Here is an 18,883-nt window from a genome sequence, read left to right as displayed (position 1 = left end):
AGAAGAATAAAGCCTGTTCCTTTTATACTTACCTGAGTCAGCCTGGTTCCTGCTCCATGTCATTCCTGACTCAGATACTTCATTTGGCGACGAGGAACCAGAACCCGGAGTGTGGTAGGAGAGCGAAGGAGAACTGAAGAAGAAACAGCCTGATGTTGTGTAGCAGCTGTAAAAGTGCTGTTTTGGTGAGATGGCGCTGTGGAGCGAAGTTGGTGCCATAGTGAGAAGTGACTGTGGCATCAGAAGCCTGTAGCACATCTGTGGGGCCGGAGGAGTGTCAGGCCCTGATGGACGATTGGGGGCCTAGTTGCAGAAGGAAGTTGCCACTGGAGTCTGGCCCGGCGAATTCGCTGAGCATCCGAGCGTCGTTGCGCTCCTGAAGAGCAAGGGTTTCTGGGACCTGCAGACTGTGGAGGAACTTTATGCAAAAAAAAAAAGACCTGCCTTTTTTTTTTTTTTGGGAGAGTCCCTGGGGGACCATTTGACTGCTACATGAGTTTCTAGACATAGGGAATACTAGTTAACCCCTCCAGCACTCTGTTATAAGATAGTGTGTGCTGGGTCTAGGAATTTGAAAAGACTAGTAAAGTCAATTTCACTTTACTTTCTCTGGGAAACAGTAGTTTATCTCAGAGAAGGTATTTAAACCTTGGGGTAGCCTAAAAAGGCTCCCCTGTGTGTCTGCACTGAGGGTGCTGTGTGACACAAATGAAAAGATTGACATTGAGTTAAAAAGTTCAAAGTCCCAAAGTTTAGCAAAAGAGCTGGAGGGCTCCAAGGTGGGAGGAATTGGCACATTTATGAGAATTCTTCCTAACGAGTTTGCATTGGAGCGCCTGAAAGGGTACCGAGGGTGGTACACCCAGTATGGCTCTCAGAATTGTACCTTGAAATCTATCCACCCACATCATCATTGGCTCGGGATAGATGGAACAGCCATCAATTATCCCAGGAAGCATGCTTTTACCATATTTCGCAACCAATCCCTTCAAATTATTGCCACCCTTATTTCGCACAAATCTCCTAAGTACCAGCCATTTCTTCATTATTCTAAAATCACCATAGAAATGCAAGGTGGGACCATTTACAAATGGGAACCCCTAAATATTTATATTTATCTACCACTTCCAGTGGGAAAGCTTTGCTGGGTGACTGACAGCTAGGCTGGAATGAATGGGAGAGAACTGAATAAAAGGCGAGTCTCTTGGCTTAGAAGGCAGAGTCAACCACTGGAACGAAAGAACCGAAGACGAGCTTGAAGAGGACAGCTGCTGCAACTCCTGGACCATTGGTCTGCTCAGTGAAGCCCTGCTGCACGTCCGAATTGGCAAGTTCATCTCGACAGAGAAGCACCTGCCAGAACGACTTCTCCCTTTTGAGTTGGTGGGACCAATCAGCTCGACACTAAGCCACCTGGATATCATTCTCGGAGCTGGTTGTATTTACCTCAGAGTGCTGCAGGAAACCGAATAACCAGGGAGAGGTTGTGTGCTTGACTACAGCTACCGGAATTGATTTGCCAGCTTTTTGACCAGTCCCAGTGCAGTGAAGGAGTCCCCCGACGTCCTCCCTCTTGTCCCCATGACTGAGGCTTAGGAACAGCTGAGGCTTAGGAACAGCGAGATCGGCAGGAACTGCCAGGAACAGAAGTCTTCAGCTGCATCTTTTTCTTCATTGTAAGGTACTGTGAAAACCCGACCGAATGAACTTACCTCTCACTGTGAAAGTGCTTGAAACTTTGGCAACTTGCAGGCCTAGTCAGATTGTGACCCAACATACAAATCTTTCTTTTACAAACTACTTCTCAGAACTTTTGTCAAAGACTTTTCCGTTTAACTACCAGAACTGATTTATCCTATATAAGACTTTGGCCTAACCTATTGCATTGAATTGACTCCTCTGGTGAACTCAAAGTATTTGCACTGTCTAAGAATAGCTGTAAGCTTCTTTTTATTAACCTATGCCTTTTTGCTCCTACTTCACAGTACTCTGAATGTCATTTTGCTCCTCCTTCAAAGTAGTTTAAATGCCTCAGAAACTTAGTGTAAAGTACTGAAGTATATTTGTGTGCGAGATATATTACCTCCTTCTAGTGAATGTTTTATAACTGACTGTGAAATAAGTTAATAAGTGTTTTACCAAGAAACCTTCAGTGTAAGAGTCTGTTTGAATACTTGTGATTGTAGACCTCTGTGTAACAACATCATTACAGCTCACATTCCTCTTTAGATAAGCCTGGCTGCTCAGCAACGCTACCAAAACTGTGTAGTACAGACTTATACAAAAGGTTGGTTTGCTTGCACCTTTAGTCCTAGTTTTGTGTAGTGGTCCCATAGGGTACTGCATACAAACCTTGCCTAACACTGGTGGTGCCGTCCATCCACTCTTTGGCTACTATGGCAGTGTAAGTTGTTCCTCGCTATCTATTCCAAACAATGTTATTTAGCTCGATTTTTATATAATGGGGATTGTACCAACACATTGCTTACCCAATTAAGGGTGACAGCAATAGAAAACTTTTATAATCTGGACATTGAGGTGAAGGATTTGATTATTGTCCCTAATGTGCATATTATTTAAAAAAAAAAAGAATAAATATGATGTTATAGTGAATATTTCTTATCTGAGTAGCAAGTTAAATTATATTGTTTTTAGTCCTCACAGTTTTCGTCTGGACCATCTCCCCACTTACCTAATAAAATCATCATTGAATATTCATAGATTTATTATATATTTGCGCTTTAACATACTTCCCACTAGGGAACATAAGGGGCGATGGACCAAATTTCCACATAATGAAAGAACTTGTATATTATGTAAAGTCCAAATTGAGACTTCTTGTCATCTCCTCGCCCAATGTCATGTAATGCCCTACTATATTAAGAGTTATAGCCGCCTGGTACACAACCCTTGCTCCAACAATTTTGGATTACAATATATGGAGCAGAGAGCACGGTTATAACTGCAGAGCTGATCATCTCTGGAAAGTAGCCCTATATCAAATTGCATTATATAATGAGCATTCATTTTAATCAACAAATGAACTCGAATGACAATCCTATTTAAATAGCTTTCTTATTGTTTTTAGCTGTTCTTAATACTGATCTTAACAATATTTTATTATACCATCGTATTGTATGTAATATATTAAATTTGCAAAAGGTTTGTTAACAAAAACAGAACGCAAATGGAGGGTGCATGCAGATTTTCAAAAGATTAGAGTGTAGAAAAAGGGGTAAAATTGTCAGATTTAGAGGACGCCAAAGAAAGAATACCAGAATCGACACTATATACTGATCGACCACAAGCGCGATCGTGCAGTGTATGGGATGTATCCCCGCCTTATGTAAGCAGATTAGGGCATTACCAGGACGGAGACAAACAGGGGAGTCTAGCCTCGCCTGGAAGACTAGAAGTGGAGACAGGTATGATTATGGACCAGGATTTTCACAATTCACATTATTAGGGAAAGTGGGGAGGACAACCACAATATATACAGTGGCCACAAATCGATAAAGACAATTTAAGATGTAAATTACCAAGTTCAACTTCCGGTGTGTCAAAATGGATCTTTGACTTAGAAAGAATGACATCGGCTGTAGGTGACCTAAAAGGCTTGCTAGCAGCCTTTATAGAGGAAGAGAGCTGACGACATTTGGAAGCGACCAGGATATGCAGGTGTGACTGAACAAAACACGACACACGATGGAGCGCCATTTAATAATGGCAGAGCAGATGTATGGCGGGAGCGCAGAGTACAATACCCCGATAGATCAGATATGGGTGCAATTATGACTACGAAAATGGGAGAGGATGAAGACCCTGGTGCTTATATTCAAGATATTCAATAGAGTTGGCACCTTGAGACGCGTGAACCATGGGGTAAAACAGTAGCATTATTTTACCACATTTTGTGCCAGGGACTGCCGGATCCAGTACCACAACAAATGAAGAAACATATGGTAATGGAGGCAAAGCCATGGGCAGAAAAACAATTGACAATTGTGCATCACTGCTGATTGATACAGGAAAAGAATAAGAGGAAAGCTAAGAGCAGGGAGAGGTGAAGTTAGTCCAAAAAATGTTATCAAAAATAGCCATAGAGGGAGCAGTATTGACAAGCAATGAATGTCGGGTGACACAGGAGATGCAATCAGTGCAGCAAAACAACATAGTGATTCCCATGGATCAGTGTGGGTACAATTTTGGCCAAGCGGAAGAGGAAATTGGCCTAGAGGAGGAGGAAGAGGAGGATTTAATGCCAGACCGCTGCAACAATGCTGGAATTGCGGAAGAATAAGACACTTAGCCAGAACATATAGAAGCAGAGGAGGCATACAGCAAAATTGGCAAGCTCCAAGAGGGGGGATGGGCTATGCTCTGCAAAATAATACAGAACCACAGGAATATTATGACCAAGATCACACGCAGGTTCATACATATGCGCTGCAACCACAGCAAATGAAGCAAGCACCATTGGAAATGCAATCACCTAAAGGGCAATCAAAGCATGTGTCCATGCAGGCAAGAGGTACAAACCCAGCAAGCACAGACAAAGAAGGCTGTGGTGCCACAGTGGACTAGGACTAAAGAAGTCCAACAAGTGCCTGTACCCAAATTAGGGAGTGTGACTGTGGTAGGAAGAAATCCTTTGACAGGTACAGGGATGAATTTATATCCACAATAGGACAGCCCACAGAGTGGCCTGGTGTGTTCAGTACTATCAGTTACACCAGACCCCAAAGATGAACCAAGGGTCATGGTGACGATAAGAGGCAAGATGTTTTCATTTCTTGTGGACACTGGAGCAACTGGTTCCTGTGTCCGTGAGGGGAAATATCCATTGTCACGTATTGCAATTAATGCACAGGGATTCTCTGGGGCGACGAGTTTAGTTCCATTTTTACAGACAAATGACCAGTCTCTATAGGAGAACACATGTCTATCCCATTATAATAGTCTAGGCAAACGCCAGTTAACACATTAGGGCTTAACTTAATGACGAAACCTAACATGAAGATTTCTTTTACTGGTGAAGGAATAGTGTGTTCCACTCTGCTCCAGAGATGCATTATATGAATGTGAGAGAGTTTATATTTGCTTTACAGGACAGAAAGCATTAGGAGGGGTCCCTTTTGACCCAGAAGTATTTTGTTTGGAGTGCCTGTTTTATTATTGTGGTTAACCAGATTGATAGGTAAACTCTTAAGAATAACAGAGTTTTTGTTCAGACCAGAAATCCCTATGGATGAGGAAGGGCAGATTATCCTCGTGGAGTTAGAAGTAGTAGTGGTCAGAGAGGAAAGGGGGGGTTCTTCATGGGACAGATGTGAGGGAAGAGGGTGGAGAGTAGTGAAAGCCCTCCGTGAAGGATATAGGCTGACCGGTTTGACAGACTAGGGGAATGAGTGCTCAGATTAATTTTTATTTTTCATAAGTCTCACTTATTTGATCAAAGTAGAGAATAGAGAAATACTGCAGAGAATGGCGTTGGTAAAAAAAAAAAAAAAAAAATTATTTTTTTAGGACGATTTGGAGAAAGTTAAAAAGATTTTATGGGACAAGTCTATATGGCGTGGGTCTATTAAAAGGAATAGGAGCAGTTAATCAAGCTTAAACCAAGAGCATTTTTGCCACGTGCAAAGCAATACCCCATGTCCAGACAGGTGGATGAATGTATATACGAGACCATTTCCACTTTAATGAAACAAGGAATATTGGTACCATCCGATTCTCCATGTAACAAGGCTGTGTACACAGTGAGAAAATGGACTGGGCGGCCGTGTAGATTTATACAGGGCATTCACCCTCCAAACAATATAGTTGAAGCTGAGTTTTCTTTAGTTCCAAATCCTGCAACAATATTGTGTAATATCCCATTTAAGGCCAAATATTTTACAGTCATAGATTTAAAGAATGCGTTCTTTTCATTTCCCCTCCATGAAGAGTCACAGGATTTGACTTCTTTTTTGTATAGAAATATCCGCCTGAAACATGCTTGTTTGCCCCAGGGGTACTGTGAGTCCCCTTCAATCTTTGAGTCCTTCAGATGGACCTAGGCAATGTTTAGCTCGAAAAGTGCAATAGTTCAATATGTGGAAGACATTTTGGTGTGCAGTGAGACCGAAGAAAGATGTAGAGAATATTCATTTAAGCTTCTGGCTATCCTCTCAGAGAAAGAATCTAAAGTGGGCAAAGAGAAGCTACAATGCTGCCAGGAAGAGGTCTTGTATGTAGGACAGTTGATTTCTCATGAGGGGAGGAAAGTAATGCCTGAAAGAGCAGAAGCAATTATGAAAATAGTGAGATAAATGCCCCCATTTTTAGACCTATTTAATTATTGCAGGGCCTGGGTTTTCGATTACAGTACATATATTCAACCACTTTTAAAAGGCTTTAAAGAACCTACAGGTAGGCAAAAATAAAATATTATGGACAGATGAAATGATTGAAGGATTTGAAGAATTTAAAAAGGCGATCAGTACAGCCCCTGTGTTTGGAATTCCAAATTATCTTGAAGAAATGTACTTTTTCCCATTCGAATGGAGAAGTCATGACAGCAGTTCTTACACAGAAAACGACATTAGGACATGGACAAAAACATTTAGCCTATTATAGTGGGGATGATCCAGTTACGAAAGGGCATTATTCTTGTGAGCAGTCTTTAGCTGCTGCTGCATTCGCTATTAAAAAAGCTTCAAGTATAACAATGGGGTGTTCAGTAACGTTATTTGTTGAGCATGCATTGTTTGCAATTTTAGAGAAACCCAAAAGTACATTGACCAAGCAAAAGGCATTGGGATACAAGTAATAATCTTGAATCCTGTGATTACAATCAGATGTAAAACACTGAACCCAGTAACGGCCATAGCTGAACCAGTAGGTGGGGATGATTATGTACATAATTGCACAACGTATACTGAAACTATAATGAAATTCTCCAAGCTAGAGAAAATGCCTTGTCCATATTGTTTGTATTGATGATTCTTCAGAAATTGACCAAGCGACCCGCGAATGGCATACTGGATCAGCGGTTGTAAAGCTGAACCGAGAAGGTGAATTTGAAGTAGTTAAGTGCAATATTGCTTTCGCATTGCTCAGCACAGGCTTCAGAATTAGTGGTGCTTTTTACTGCGCTTCAGAGGTTAAAAGATGAGGAAGTGATGGTGTACTCTGACTCCACCTATGTTACATCAACCGTGCATGCAGGGCTGTCCTGCTGGAAAAGGGAGGGGCTTCTTCCGCGCAGACGGCACTCCAGTGCAAAATGCGGCCCTGTTGGATAAACTTAGTACTAGCACTCCCGTGCAGTCGTAAAATGTGCAGCACATTCTGAAAGGACAGTTTTAATTTATCGCAGAAACAAAGCCGCAGATTTAGAAGCCAAAAAGGCAGCCTATTTCTAATTTTGAAATAGAAAGTGTTAAACAAATGTCAGGATGATGCATGTAAATAAAGAATAAAGGAGTGCTTTAACATGCAGTCTGTTGTCCAGTTAATTGAGATACAAGGGTGAGCATCACAAGAAGAGAAGTATTTATGGAAGAAACTGGGGTGTTCTTTATCCCCCACTGACTGAGGCAATTTGGAGACAGGATAGCACTGTAAAGCCAGTTATGCCTGTAACGTTATTGAGGATAGCTCTGGAGCAACTGCACTGCCCCGCGCATTCAACTCGAGAGTCTAGCTGCTACAATAGCAGAAGAGTGGTTTTTACCAAATCTGTTAGAGCATGTGGCACAGCACAGTTTATTGTAAATTGCATTGTGTGCCAGAAATGAACTGCAGGGCACACTTTGCGAACAGTGAGAGGAACAATTCCTAGACTCAATGGCCCATTTCAGCATCAAAAAACAATGGTTTGTTTAGTTTTATTTGTTGAGCGCTCCGGACCCGTGGGTAGAAGGGCACTTAAGAACAGTTACACAGCTCCCTTCAGGCTTGGAGCGCCATACAAAATAAATAAATAAACAAACCCGACCCCCTCCTGCAACTACTGACTGTGAAGCAAGAGAAGTTCTGCGTATACAGACTCGTTCTATGGACAAGGAAAATGAAGAGCACAGCAGCACCTTAGACTAAAGGCCAATATCCTTTAATCATTTTGCAGTTCTTGATGTAAAGGTGTGATTCATAGATTTACAAAATTACATATTAAATGTATGAGCAAAAATTATGAGGTTTCAGAATATAAGAGGCTCATCGCCATCAAGAAAATCAATGAGTTTCCATGGGATAATAATTGTGGCGTCATTCTGCATTATGATTTGTGTTTTCCTCCTGATTCTTATGACATTTAGACATATTATAAGAAAGAATACAGATATGGTAGGTGACAAGGAAACATTTACTATTGCCCCATAGGAAATCGCAAACAACAATTTTTATAGTCTTAGTAGGCATTTATTTTGATTTAAAAGGGATGTTGGGGAAAACCATGAAGATCTAAATACGTATCTTTATAATTTGGTTCATTTAAAGTATAAACTAAACTATGATATCCGCACATGAAGGTAGGAAGAACGACGTCCGATGAAAGCTGCTACGTTTGTTCCTTTATGCTTTTGGAACCTCTAAAATATTTATAGCAACAGAAGTATTTGTGAAAAAGGCACATTGCCTGATGCACCTGCACTTTACCTAACCAGAGGACAGTTCCAAGGCAGAAGAGCAACCATAGTGTTGGTGAATAAAGCGACATCTCAAAGAGAAGACAATTATGTACAAGACATAAAGTCAAGAGAAAAGCCAGAAACAATGCATCAAATAATAAAATACAAACAGCCTGGAATAAATGGAGCAGGAATCCAGATTTGAAGAAAATAAGATGTTACAATGCTAAGGTAAGAATGGGACGGAAATACGAGAATGCTGGGAAAGAGGTCAACTACAAATTAAAGGAACAGTGCTTACTCCTGAATAATGGGCTGATGGATTGGTTGTGTGCAAAGCAATGGCCTTAACCGGACAATGGGAAGTAGTTATGGCAAATACAGAAAAGGAATGCAAAAACCAATGGCCTAAAACCCATGAAGAATGCATCTTTATGCTTCAGAAATAATGTTGCAGTGAAAGGTGTAGAACACTGCAAGTTTGGCTGAGTTTTTTATGTACCAGGCATGAAGGAAGGAACAGCAGTCCTGATGGACTAATACTGGGCCTGTGAATCAAGAGCATATATAAAGTTGCCACCAACATGGGGAGGAGTTTGTCCATTGGTACTGATGAGCATACCATCCTTAGTACTACAACAAAGTGACCTGCAGATTAGACTTCCCCAAAAATGGACATGCACCTGAGGAAGAAAAGAGAGTTTCATCTAAGCAGACAGGAGAGATAATTACTTCTCAGCAATATCAATAGAAGCCTATTATGACATTCCAGATGTGCATAAATTGTTCAGCAGAACATCAATGATATGCACAGCTATATTCCTGACAGGAATTCAGACTTCAGTGAACGTCAAGTGGTTGCAGATGACCAGATGGGAGCTGCTGCAAACGATCAATACAACAATAAATGGATTTAATGCGATCAGAGAAGAGTTAGGACATTCGGTCGTATGGTCCTCCAGAACAGGCCCTGGACTGAATTACAGCAGTGGAAGGAAGCGTGTGCACAAAGATCGGGCCTTCTTTCTGAACATTTATACCTGCCGATGATAAAGAGAATGGGACTTTGACAGAAGCAGTAACAATGTTGTCAACTTTGCGCATACAAATGGTGGATGAAGTAGCTAAGACCGAGGAGGATGACTGTTTTTCGTTGGTTTTCGTGAACTACAACTTGGTTGGCAAATGCCTTCAAATTACTTGACGCAGTACTAGTGTTGGTATTGCTAGGATTGTGTCTCATAAGGATCATCTTTGGACAATGCAGAAGACGGCCAAGAAAGCTATTGGGATGAAGATCATGATTGATAGACTATGGAACTGGTGAGCAGATGTAAAATGAGGAAAGTACCCATGAGAATATAAAGAAAAGTACCCTTGCACCTCCAGGAATGACGTTCTACTACCCTAAGGATCATAAGAAATATGTAGGACGATGGATTTTCTGTCCACCATCAGGAGATTGCTGCCACATGGCCTGCAGTGTGGATGGACATCTAAAGAATACATGTCACCTGAGGGGATTGACAAAGTATGGGTCCAAAAGAAACAACAGTATGAAGAAATTATAAAGGAGAATGAAGAGAAGAATGTGATTGAGGACTTGACCAGAGTGGGGAATGTAGAGGAGCAGTTGGATGCATTATCCCTAACTCCTGCCCCCTCACCGCTGTCATATTGGAACAGTAGGAGAAGAGCTCTGTATTGGACTCCATGTGTTGTTCCTATACTGCATTGAGTGTACGAGAGACGATATGCACTCCAGCAGCCATACCGAATGTGCCCTCACACAAAGTATGGAAGGATGCCATGTGAAAGGATGTCGGCATGCACCATTGGACATCATGGAGCGCTGGGTGAAACCTGATGCGGGCAGAGTGATGTGATATAAAGCAAATATACAAAGCCATACTAAAACTATATGAAAACACTTGAGACAATGCAACTGGAGTAACAAGAGAAACATGTACGAAATGATCAAGTAATCCTGAATGCAAAAGAAGACAAAGTAACTTGTTGACCAATAAGTGTACATGCGCAGTAACGCAAGGTACAAAAGACATATAGAGCTTGCTAAAGAGGAATATATGATATGGCTAAGATGGCCATAATTGGAAAATGGACGATGGCTTGTGTCGAGATTTAATTTAGCTACCTCCTACAGATCAGGGTTGAAGAGTTAAGAGACGCTGGATGAACAGCTTTGTGTGCAAACAAAGAGAAGTCTGTTTGCTTGGGATCAAGGATGCTATTTCTAAGGAATAGCGCCAATGCACAAAGGGAGGCAGACGGATAAGCCATGGATGAGACATATTTCTCTTAGATTAAAAAAGTAGAAAACATCTGCAGGAGCCAAGTATTGGACAATTAAAAGTGTATAGCTTCTATGCAAGGTGGTAGAGTGAGCAAGTCTCTAGAGTCCAAGAAAAGCAATGACACTCAGTATAATGAAACAAATAGAAGTAAATAAGATGTTGGAATGGATAAATTCGTGGTTTCTTCACATGTGTCTCAGAAGTCGAAAACAAGGGCTATTCATTGAGCCTAGGATGAAGCTAGTGATATACTTGCACTCCCTTGAATGTCTCAGAACAGAGAGCAGGGTACACGGTCAACTACAGACAGGAGACTATGGCTCATGACAGGACTGATGAGTGATGGACTAATTGGGAAAGTGGGGAGTAATCTGATGTGATTCAAGCACCTGAGTTTAGTTTCGCTTATATGCTGCTAGCCGAGCCGAAAGTCAAAGGTTGGGTGAGAATGCCAACTAATCAGTGGGTCTATGGGGCAACTGCTATACAATGTTGCATAGACCAATACGCTGCCCTTTTGTATATGATCAGTATTTAGCGGTAGGTCAAGGCATGCCTCACAGATGAGACAGCCAATGGTGGTGTCGTGTGAAGAGGTGCAAGCACAATTTTGGGACCCGCCCACTTACCATAGCACACCCCACACTCCCCACCCCCAGGTTCGACTTTGCGCTATGGCCATGAACTCACGACTGGAGAGAACACTTTCAGCATAAAAGTTAGCATTTATTTGACAAAGACAAAATAAAAAGACAGTGATTTTAGCAGCAATATTGGAAGGAAATGCAAGTTATAAAATCACAAATATTTAGAACACAGTCTCACTTTCCTTGAAAGTTAACGCTGGGTGACCCTGCTCATCTTAAACAAACTGCTACTCGTCACTGGGTGTCTCTCCTCATATCCTTCACCCAGTTCTTAAGTGAGAGCGTAACAAGGAAGTCGCAGGGGCAGACCATACTCCGGGCACTTGCTCGATGCGAGTCCACAGAAGATTCCCCCCCCCACCCCGAGTCATGTGTGCATGCATGTTTGTACTCGTGCTGTCAATCAGTGTGACGCAATATTCTAGAACTTTCTCCGTGCATAACATGTTTACTGTTGGAAAAAAAACATTCAGTAACTCTCCAAAGTGCTGCTTCCCCCTCCCAAACTCTGAGCCCATCTGCGAAATCTCAGGAATGGCTCATCCGTAATGGCCGGGTCGAGGCAGCAATTTCTCATGTGAAATAAGATTTGTTTACCAAGGATAGCAGAGCCACAGTATTCAAGGAGAAGCTAAAGTAACATGCATTGCGATTAACCCCTAGTGAGCAAGCTTTACCGGCCCTGCACTCTGCTAGCTAGTGTCATTATGCTAAAAAACTGGCCATCTAGGCGCTATAATGCTTTAAGCACTCAAATACATGCCTTTATTAGATTCTCAACTCAGTCCTCTGTCCGGCCTTTGCAAGCTATGCACTTGTGCACAACGTAGCATTCCACCCCTTAGAGGCCTACACGTTCAATGTAGTGCACTATGCTTGATATCTAGGTGCTACTAAAGCATTACTAAGCCATTTCTAAAGTTTGGTTTCAGCATTTCGTACACACTTCGAATAAGCTATCTATGGACCTAATATGCAATATGGTTAGTTCAGCAGGTCAATGCACCGGTGCTAGTGCATCTACCCTTCAAAGTACAGGTGTACTAAGCCCTATGTATTCTGTAAGTAGATATGTTCCCCTAACCATCTTGCTAATAAGTTTTACAGTTTGCCATGTAGGATGGCATCATACGTACATTGGAGTATCGGACCTCTGTGTAATCAAGTTTGTCTGAATGTGCAAGCATCAGTCTGATGTCTGCCAGTTGACCCTGCTTTATTAAATTGAGAATAAAGTAATACTTTGCCATATTCTTTGAGTCTGTCTGCTTATTTGGTCTGAGATCTTTATTGGTAATTCCATCTAGCACAAGAGACGCTTCAAGGTGCTAAAGTACAGTATGGTCCTGGCTGCTTCTTCCGCTGAGACAGGGCAATAACTGCCAGATATGGTATGTTTGTGACTGATCTCTAGATTAAACTTGAATCCAAACCGAGAGAGAGCCGCAGAAGAAAACTTTACCAGTTTAATATATAAGCTTGCCTGTGTTTGGATATCTACCAGGCGTTTGAATGATTGCAACCCTTGGTTACCCCTTATGCTCCAAAAACCTAAGAGTGTGCATTTTTAACTTGATGGACAATGAATGTTTATCGACCTGCAATAGACCATGTGTTGGTGCTCTCTTCCTTGGCCCAGTGGGGCCAGCAGAGAGTCACAACTTTGAAACCATGTGCTCTAAACTGTGTGATGTCTGTGGCCTGACCTGGTCACTGCGATGACACCAGACGATGAGAGCACATGCATGAGAGATGCCCTTTAACTGATAGTCTGGGGCTTGCAGTTACAAAGTCAGGGTAGGATTCGAGATTTGGTAGACTCCTCCCTCTTGCATCACAAACCATGGGCCATCTGGTGCCACTGCCATTGTGCTAATCTGCATTTTTGTTAATCGACGTTGGGACTGCTTGCGCTTTATTCATCACCAGAGCAGAGGTTTTGCCATACCAGAAAGGACATCAGCGATCTGTATTTTTGTCATATTTCGAAATCTATCTCTGGATAACCACGTTAGGTTATAGCAACAGGAACGGACGAATTGAGAAACACAGATGTGGTAGGCAAAATGTGGTGGCCACTATGTACATTCAGGTTGTCCTCATGAAGCTACACAACTCCCACTACTAACAAGGTGTATTGGGCAAAATATGTGCACACACTTATATTTTCCACTGGAATCCCATTCGGGCACCTACACATAGCGCTGCTAACCTTGATGCCTGCGAAGGCTAGGGTTAATTTTGGGACACATTTCCTGTAATTGGAGTAAAGCAAACCAACATTATGGTCAAAATTGCTCATTGGTGATGTCACATCTAATGTCTATAGGCTCTAATTGACTGCCTACCAATTCTTAGAATCCAGTTCAACGGAAATTATACCCCCAGTAAGGCAAGCCAACTGGAGCTATGCTTTCCCTGGCCCTGTTAGGGAGAATTCTCAGAAATGTGCTAATTCCTCTCTACCTTAGAGGCCCCCAGCTCTTTTACTGAACTTTGGGACTTTGTACTTTTAATTCTCATTGTTTTCTGTGTTTGTGTTTCTTTGAGTCTAACCAACTCCCTAGGCATCATCTTTTCATTTGTGTCACACAGCACCCTCAGTGTAGTGGCACAGGGAAACCTTTTTCAGGCTTTCCCGATGTTTAAGTACCTTCTCTGGGATAAACTACTGTTTCCCAGAGTAAGTAAAGTGAAATTGACTTTACTAGTCTTTTAAATTCCTAGACCCAGCACACCCTATCTTACAATAGAGTGCTGGAGGGGTTACTTGGTATCCCTTATGTCTAGATACTCATGGAGCAGTCAAATGCTACCCTTTCCTCTCAGAATCGCTGGTGGCAGTGGTTTTACAACAAACTACCATGATTTTTCCCAACCGCGAGCGCTGGTAGCGTTAAGTTGCGCGAGCCATGTTTTTCAAGATGGCATCTGAGCCCCATCTGTAAAAAGAGGTCCTGGTCTTCTTTTTTCGCCATTTCTTTGTGGAAAGGTCATTCTAGAGTTTTTTGCTCTGCGTGCCAAACCAGGTTTGGTCTCTATGTTCATTCGCCTTTGGCAGGCTTCAGGAGTGAAGACCGCCTCTGGCATCCGAGTGTCTGGGGTGGGCAGGAAGTGAGGGAGGTGCCCGAAACTTCCTATGCTTAGTCTGCTAGGAGACCCACATGCACTCTGGTGATTGGCTGGCTGACTGACCGGCAAGGACAGCCATCCTACTGGGTGAGTGACAGCTCGGCTGGAATAAATGGGAGAGAATTGAATAAAAGGTGAGTCTCTTGGCTTGGAAGGCAGTCAACCACTGGAACAAAAGAACCGAAGAAGAGCTTGAAGAGGACGGCTGCTGCAACTCCTGGACTGTTGGTTTGCCCGGTGAAGCCCTGCTGCAGGTCAGATTCGCCAAGTTCAAATCGACAGAGAAGCCCAAGGACGACTTCTCCCTTTGAGTTGGTGGGACGATCAACTCACAAGTAAGCCACCTGGACACCTATCTCGGAGCTGGTTCAATTTCCTCAGAATTGCTGCAGTAAACCGTAGAACCAGGGAGAGGGACACCAGTTTGTGTGCTTTACTCGCAGCCACCGAAATTGAAGTTTGCCAAGTGCTAGCTTTTTGACCAGTCCCAGTGCAGTGCACTAGTCCCCTGACGTCCTCCCTCTTGTCCCCACGACTGAGGCACAGGAACAGCGAGATCTGCAGGAACTGCCAGGAACAGAAGTCTTCAGCTGCATCTTTTTCTTCATTGAAAGGTACTGTGAAATAAGACAGAGTTCTACCTCTCGCGGTGAAAGTGCTTGAAACTTTTGCAACTCGCAGGTCTAATCAGCTTGTGACCCAACATATGATTCTTCTTTTTACAAACTACTTTCAAGAACTTGTGCAGAGACTTTACTGTTTACTTACCAGAACCGTTTTATCCTATCCAAGACATTGGCCTAGCCTATTGAATTGAATTGACTGCTCTGGTGAACTCAAAGTATTTGCACAATTGTAACCTTTCATGCTCTAATAATCTTTGCCTTTTACTCCTCTTGAAAAGTATCCTGAAATAGTATTCAAGTATATTTGTGTGTGATTATATTGCCTCCTTCTTATGAATGTTTTATAACTGACAGATAAATACATTCATAAGTATTTATCAAAGAAACCTTGAGTGTAAGAGTTGATTTGAACACTTGAGATTGTAGACCTCTGTGTAACATCATTACTGCTCACATTCCCTTCATGAGATAAGCGTGCCCAGCGGCGCTACCAAAACTGTGTAGTACAGACTTATACCAAAGGTTGGTTTGCTTACACCTGTAGTCCTAGTTGTATGTAGTGGTCCCAAAGGGTGCTGCATACAAACTTTGCCTAACAGGTCAACTACTACAAACTCAGACTTCTATTGATCAGTCGCTACCCAGCTGACATTTGGAGTGGGGGGCGCAGGCAGCACATTGTCCTCCGTATCCAGGGCCCAGGCTGCCTCTCAATGCCCCTGAAAGCAGCTTCTGATATTAAAAATTGGAACAAGTTGGAGGAGGGGGGGAGTAGGGTGTATTTATTGCACACTCTCAATTCAACTGTGTGTCATCAATCCTGGGTGAAACTATGGGATGATTTCCATGAATAAAGCAGCAATGTCTAAACCAAACAGGACTTCTTCATTATTCAAATGGGACATGGCTAATTTCAGGAGCAGGCATAATTGGCGCATGTTAGAGAAATTAAACCCCAAGTAAGGCTGCTGAGCAAATAGGAAGCTTGTCAATTTGGCAGCCGTTGTGTACTGGAAGAAGTGTGAATTCTTTTCACTGGTAAATCTTCCATAACTATCATTTTTAAAGCCAGTCGGTTCAGCTGTGCAAATGTAAAGGTTAGGTTTTATTGTCATAAGGGGCTTCATTTCAAATTCTTACCTCTACATTTCCAAAGCCAGACCTATTGGCTTTACCAATGCAATGCTTGTTTTAAAGGCAGGAGTTTATGAAATGAAGGGGCTGACTGAAAACCCTATGCTTTCCAAATATATCAGCAGTGTGTTAAGTGGCTTGTGCCAAGTTTAAATGAGTAATTAAAACAATGTATGGCGCAACAATAGAAAACGTAAAAAAAACTGTTCTTTGGCTATGAAAATCAGTGACTAACTTACCTTGCTTTCTCTTTTGACAGTTGATTCCAGAAGAATTCAGTATTGCAGAGAAGGTAGAACGCATTCTGACGGAGACAAATTTCAGTGCTAAACGAGCGCGCCAAATGGATATCGATGATTTCATTCGGTAAAGCAATCGTAATATATGCTATTTCTTTTTTAATTTCATTTTTTCAGAAAGAAGATGAAAAGTAGTAAAATGATATGCTAACAAATTGCAAGTAATATTTATAATACAAGCACTAGGTGTAAGTCTGGTTAGGTTGGATAAAACAACAAGTGATCTGATGTTCAGTTGGATACAATTTATGGGGCAGGTAATACTCCTTCCCAAAGAGCAATACTCTTCCCCTACAGAATAGCAGGAAAAGATTGTTCAAGAATATTGTTGTGGAAACTTTCCCTTTTTACAACTTTACCTCCATTGACTTCAGTAGGGCCTCAAGCATATGTTATACACTTTGACGTTTTAGCCTGATTCACTTGCTTTCCTCATATTGTTTGCAGTGCTCTGGAAGATCCCCATTGCCCCCAGTGCAGAGAGAGCTTCTCCCATTTCTCTTTACATTTTTTTTTAGTGTAGCACAGTGGAGTGTGGCATGGCCATTTTGTGTCTCCTTTACCTTTACCTTTGGGTAGCTTGTGTTCGCTTTTTGATATGCACATAACAGACTGGTGGGAGTTAACCTATTTTCATTCTCTCTTACCATACTGTGCGCAAGTGGACTGCAGCTGCGGACAAGCATTGAGAAAGCCATCCACTGTGGGAACCGCTGGACCATGTTCAAGCAACAAGGCGAGACCTTAACTGGGTGACTTCCTCCCTTAAACTGGTGGTCCTTGGTAGGAAAGATTTCTCTTTCAGTAACTTTCCCTCCATTTTTCTATGGACCGCTGTTGGGACCGGATTTCTGTACTCTGGCCTGGTGGACAGATGGATAGGAGGCCAACCTAGCTTAGTGACGGGGACAAGCTGGGAGCTGTAGCCAAAACAGTTCAAGGTAGCTAGGTCAGGTGTGAAGGCCAAGACTCTGGAGGGGAGATGCTGGTAATGAGTACACACAGTAAAAAGTCAAATAGCACACTTAGACAAACAGTTATATACATATTTATTTATGGCCATTATGTAATATTATCACACAATCTAAATAAATGATACATATATACAATCACTGGAGTAGGGCAAAATGCATAACAAACCTCTGCAAAGAACAGTAAGTATTAGTATGCAGCACTACAGGTCCACAGAGGTACAACACTAACCTTAAAAGTCCATCCCTAATATGTATTCAGTCTTGTGCCCAAATGTTCGCCAAAGTTCAACACAGCTTTGTAAGATGGGAAAAAGTTAGTGGTGGGCCTTTGGGGTCTAATGAAGAGTTCCAAGGGGTAGCGGACAAGTTGTTCTAGTGAATAGAAGTGTCCCACACTTTCAGAATTCTTGCACAAACACGCAATGGCAAAACCAAACTGTTAGCAAACGTTTAAAAAGCTACCAAACTTTTAAAAGGGAGATGGGGAGGTTCAGGTAAGTACTGTTACAACTCACCCCGGTACTCTGATTCTTCTTAGGACTTGGCAGGGTTTCAGAAGAGGGTCCAAAGTCGCTTTTCCCACCATCCGCTTCTGTCCTTGATGCCCACGGGTTGCAGGTTTGAACACTCCTCCGGTTGGCTACAAATGTTGGTGCAAGGGCTTTAGGGTGGAGAATTCAGAAGAACTCAATTCAGGGCGCCTCTTAGCGCAGGACTGGATGCAGGAAAGCTGTTTTGGACGATGGCCACCAATGCACAGAGAAGCAGGGGGACACAACTGTTGCGGTCGGACTTAGCCTCCTATCTCGGGTTCCCTTGATGCTGGAACCACAACACCTGTAGTGTAAGCTGTCGCTCCCCAAACTTCAAAGCCTCAACGCGGAATGGTGTCCTCTGCAGCGCAGTAGTGCTGGCCCCTCCGAGGGCTCTTCGTGAATGTACTCCGAGCTGATGTCGAGGGTGATTGTTCCCATAACCCCAAGGGTCGAAGCTCCTTCCCAGGACTTCTGGCGATCACTAGCCAGACAGGGCTCTCCATGGACAGAAGCAGAAGCTGGTCGCCAGGCCACTTACCAACCCGTCTCTGGTCTCCTCACTCATCTGGCAGCTTGAGAGGATACTTGCCTCCATATTTCTTCCAGGA

At 42.6% G+C, this 18,883-nt stretch overlaps 1 protein-coding gene across 2 annotated transcripts in view; it reads left to right on the top strand.

Annotated features, from left to right (window-relative positions):
- The window catches only part of DIMT1 (DIM1 rRNA methyltransferase and ribosome maturation factor), a 166,362-nt gene that overhangs the window by 109,896 nt on the left and 37,583 nt on the right, over positions 1–18,883 (top strand). For both annotated transcript variants that reach the window (XM_069627338.1, XM_069627339.1), the window contains exon 11: positions 16,726–16,832. In XM_069627338.1, coding sequence (XP_069483439.1) covers positions 16,726–16,832 — 107 coding nt within the window. The remainder of the gene's footprint in view (positions 1–16,725; positions 16,833–18,883) is intronic.

The sequence above is a fragment of the Ambystoma mexicanum genome, chromosome 6p (assembly GCF_040938575.1).
Source record: "Ambystoma mexicanum isolate Mex_15411 chromosome 6p, UKY_AmexF1_1, whole genome shotgun sequence".
Lineage (NCBI taxonomy): Eukaryota > Metazoa > Chordata > Amphibia > Caudata > Ambystomatidae > Ambystoma > Ambystoma mexicanum.
The sequence above is the reverse complement of the archived record's forward strand: the minus strand, read 5'-3'. Positions and strand labels throughout refer to the sequence as shown.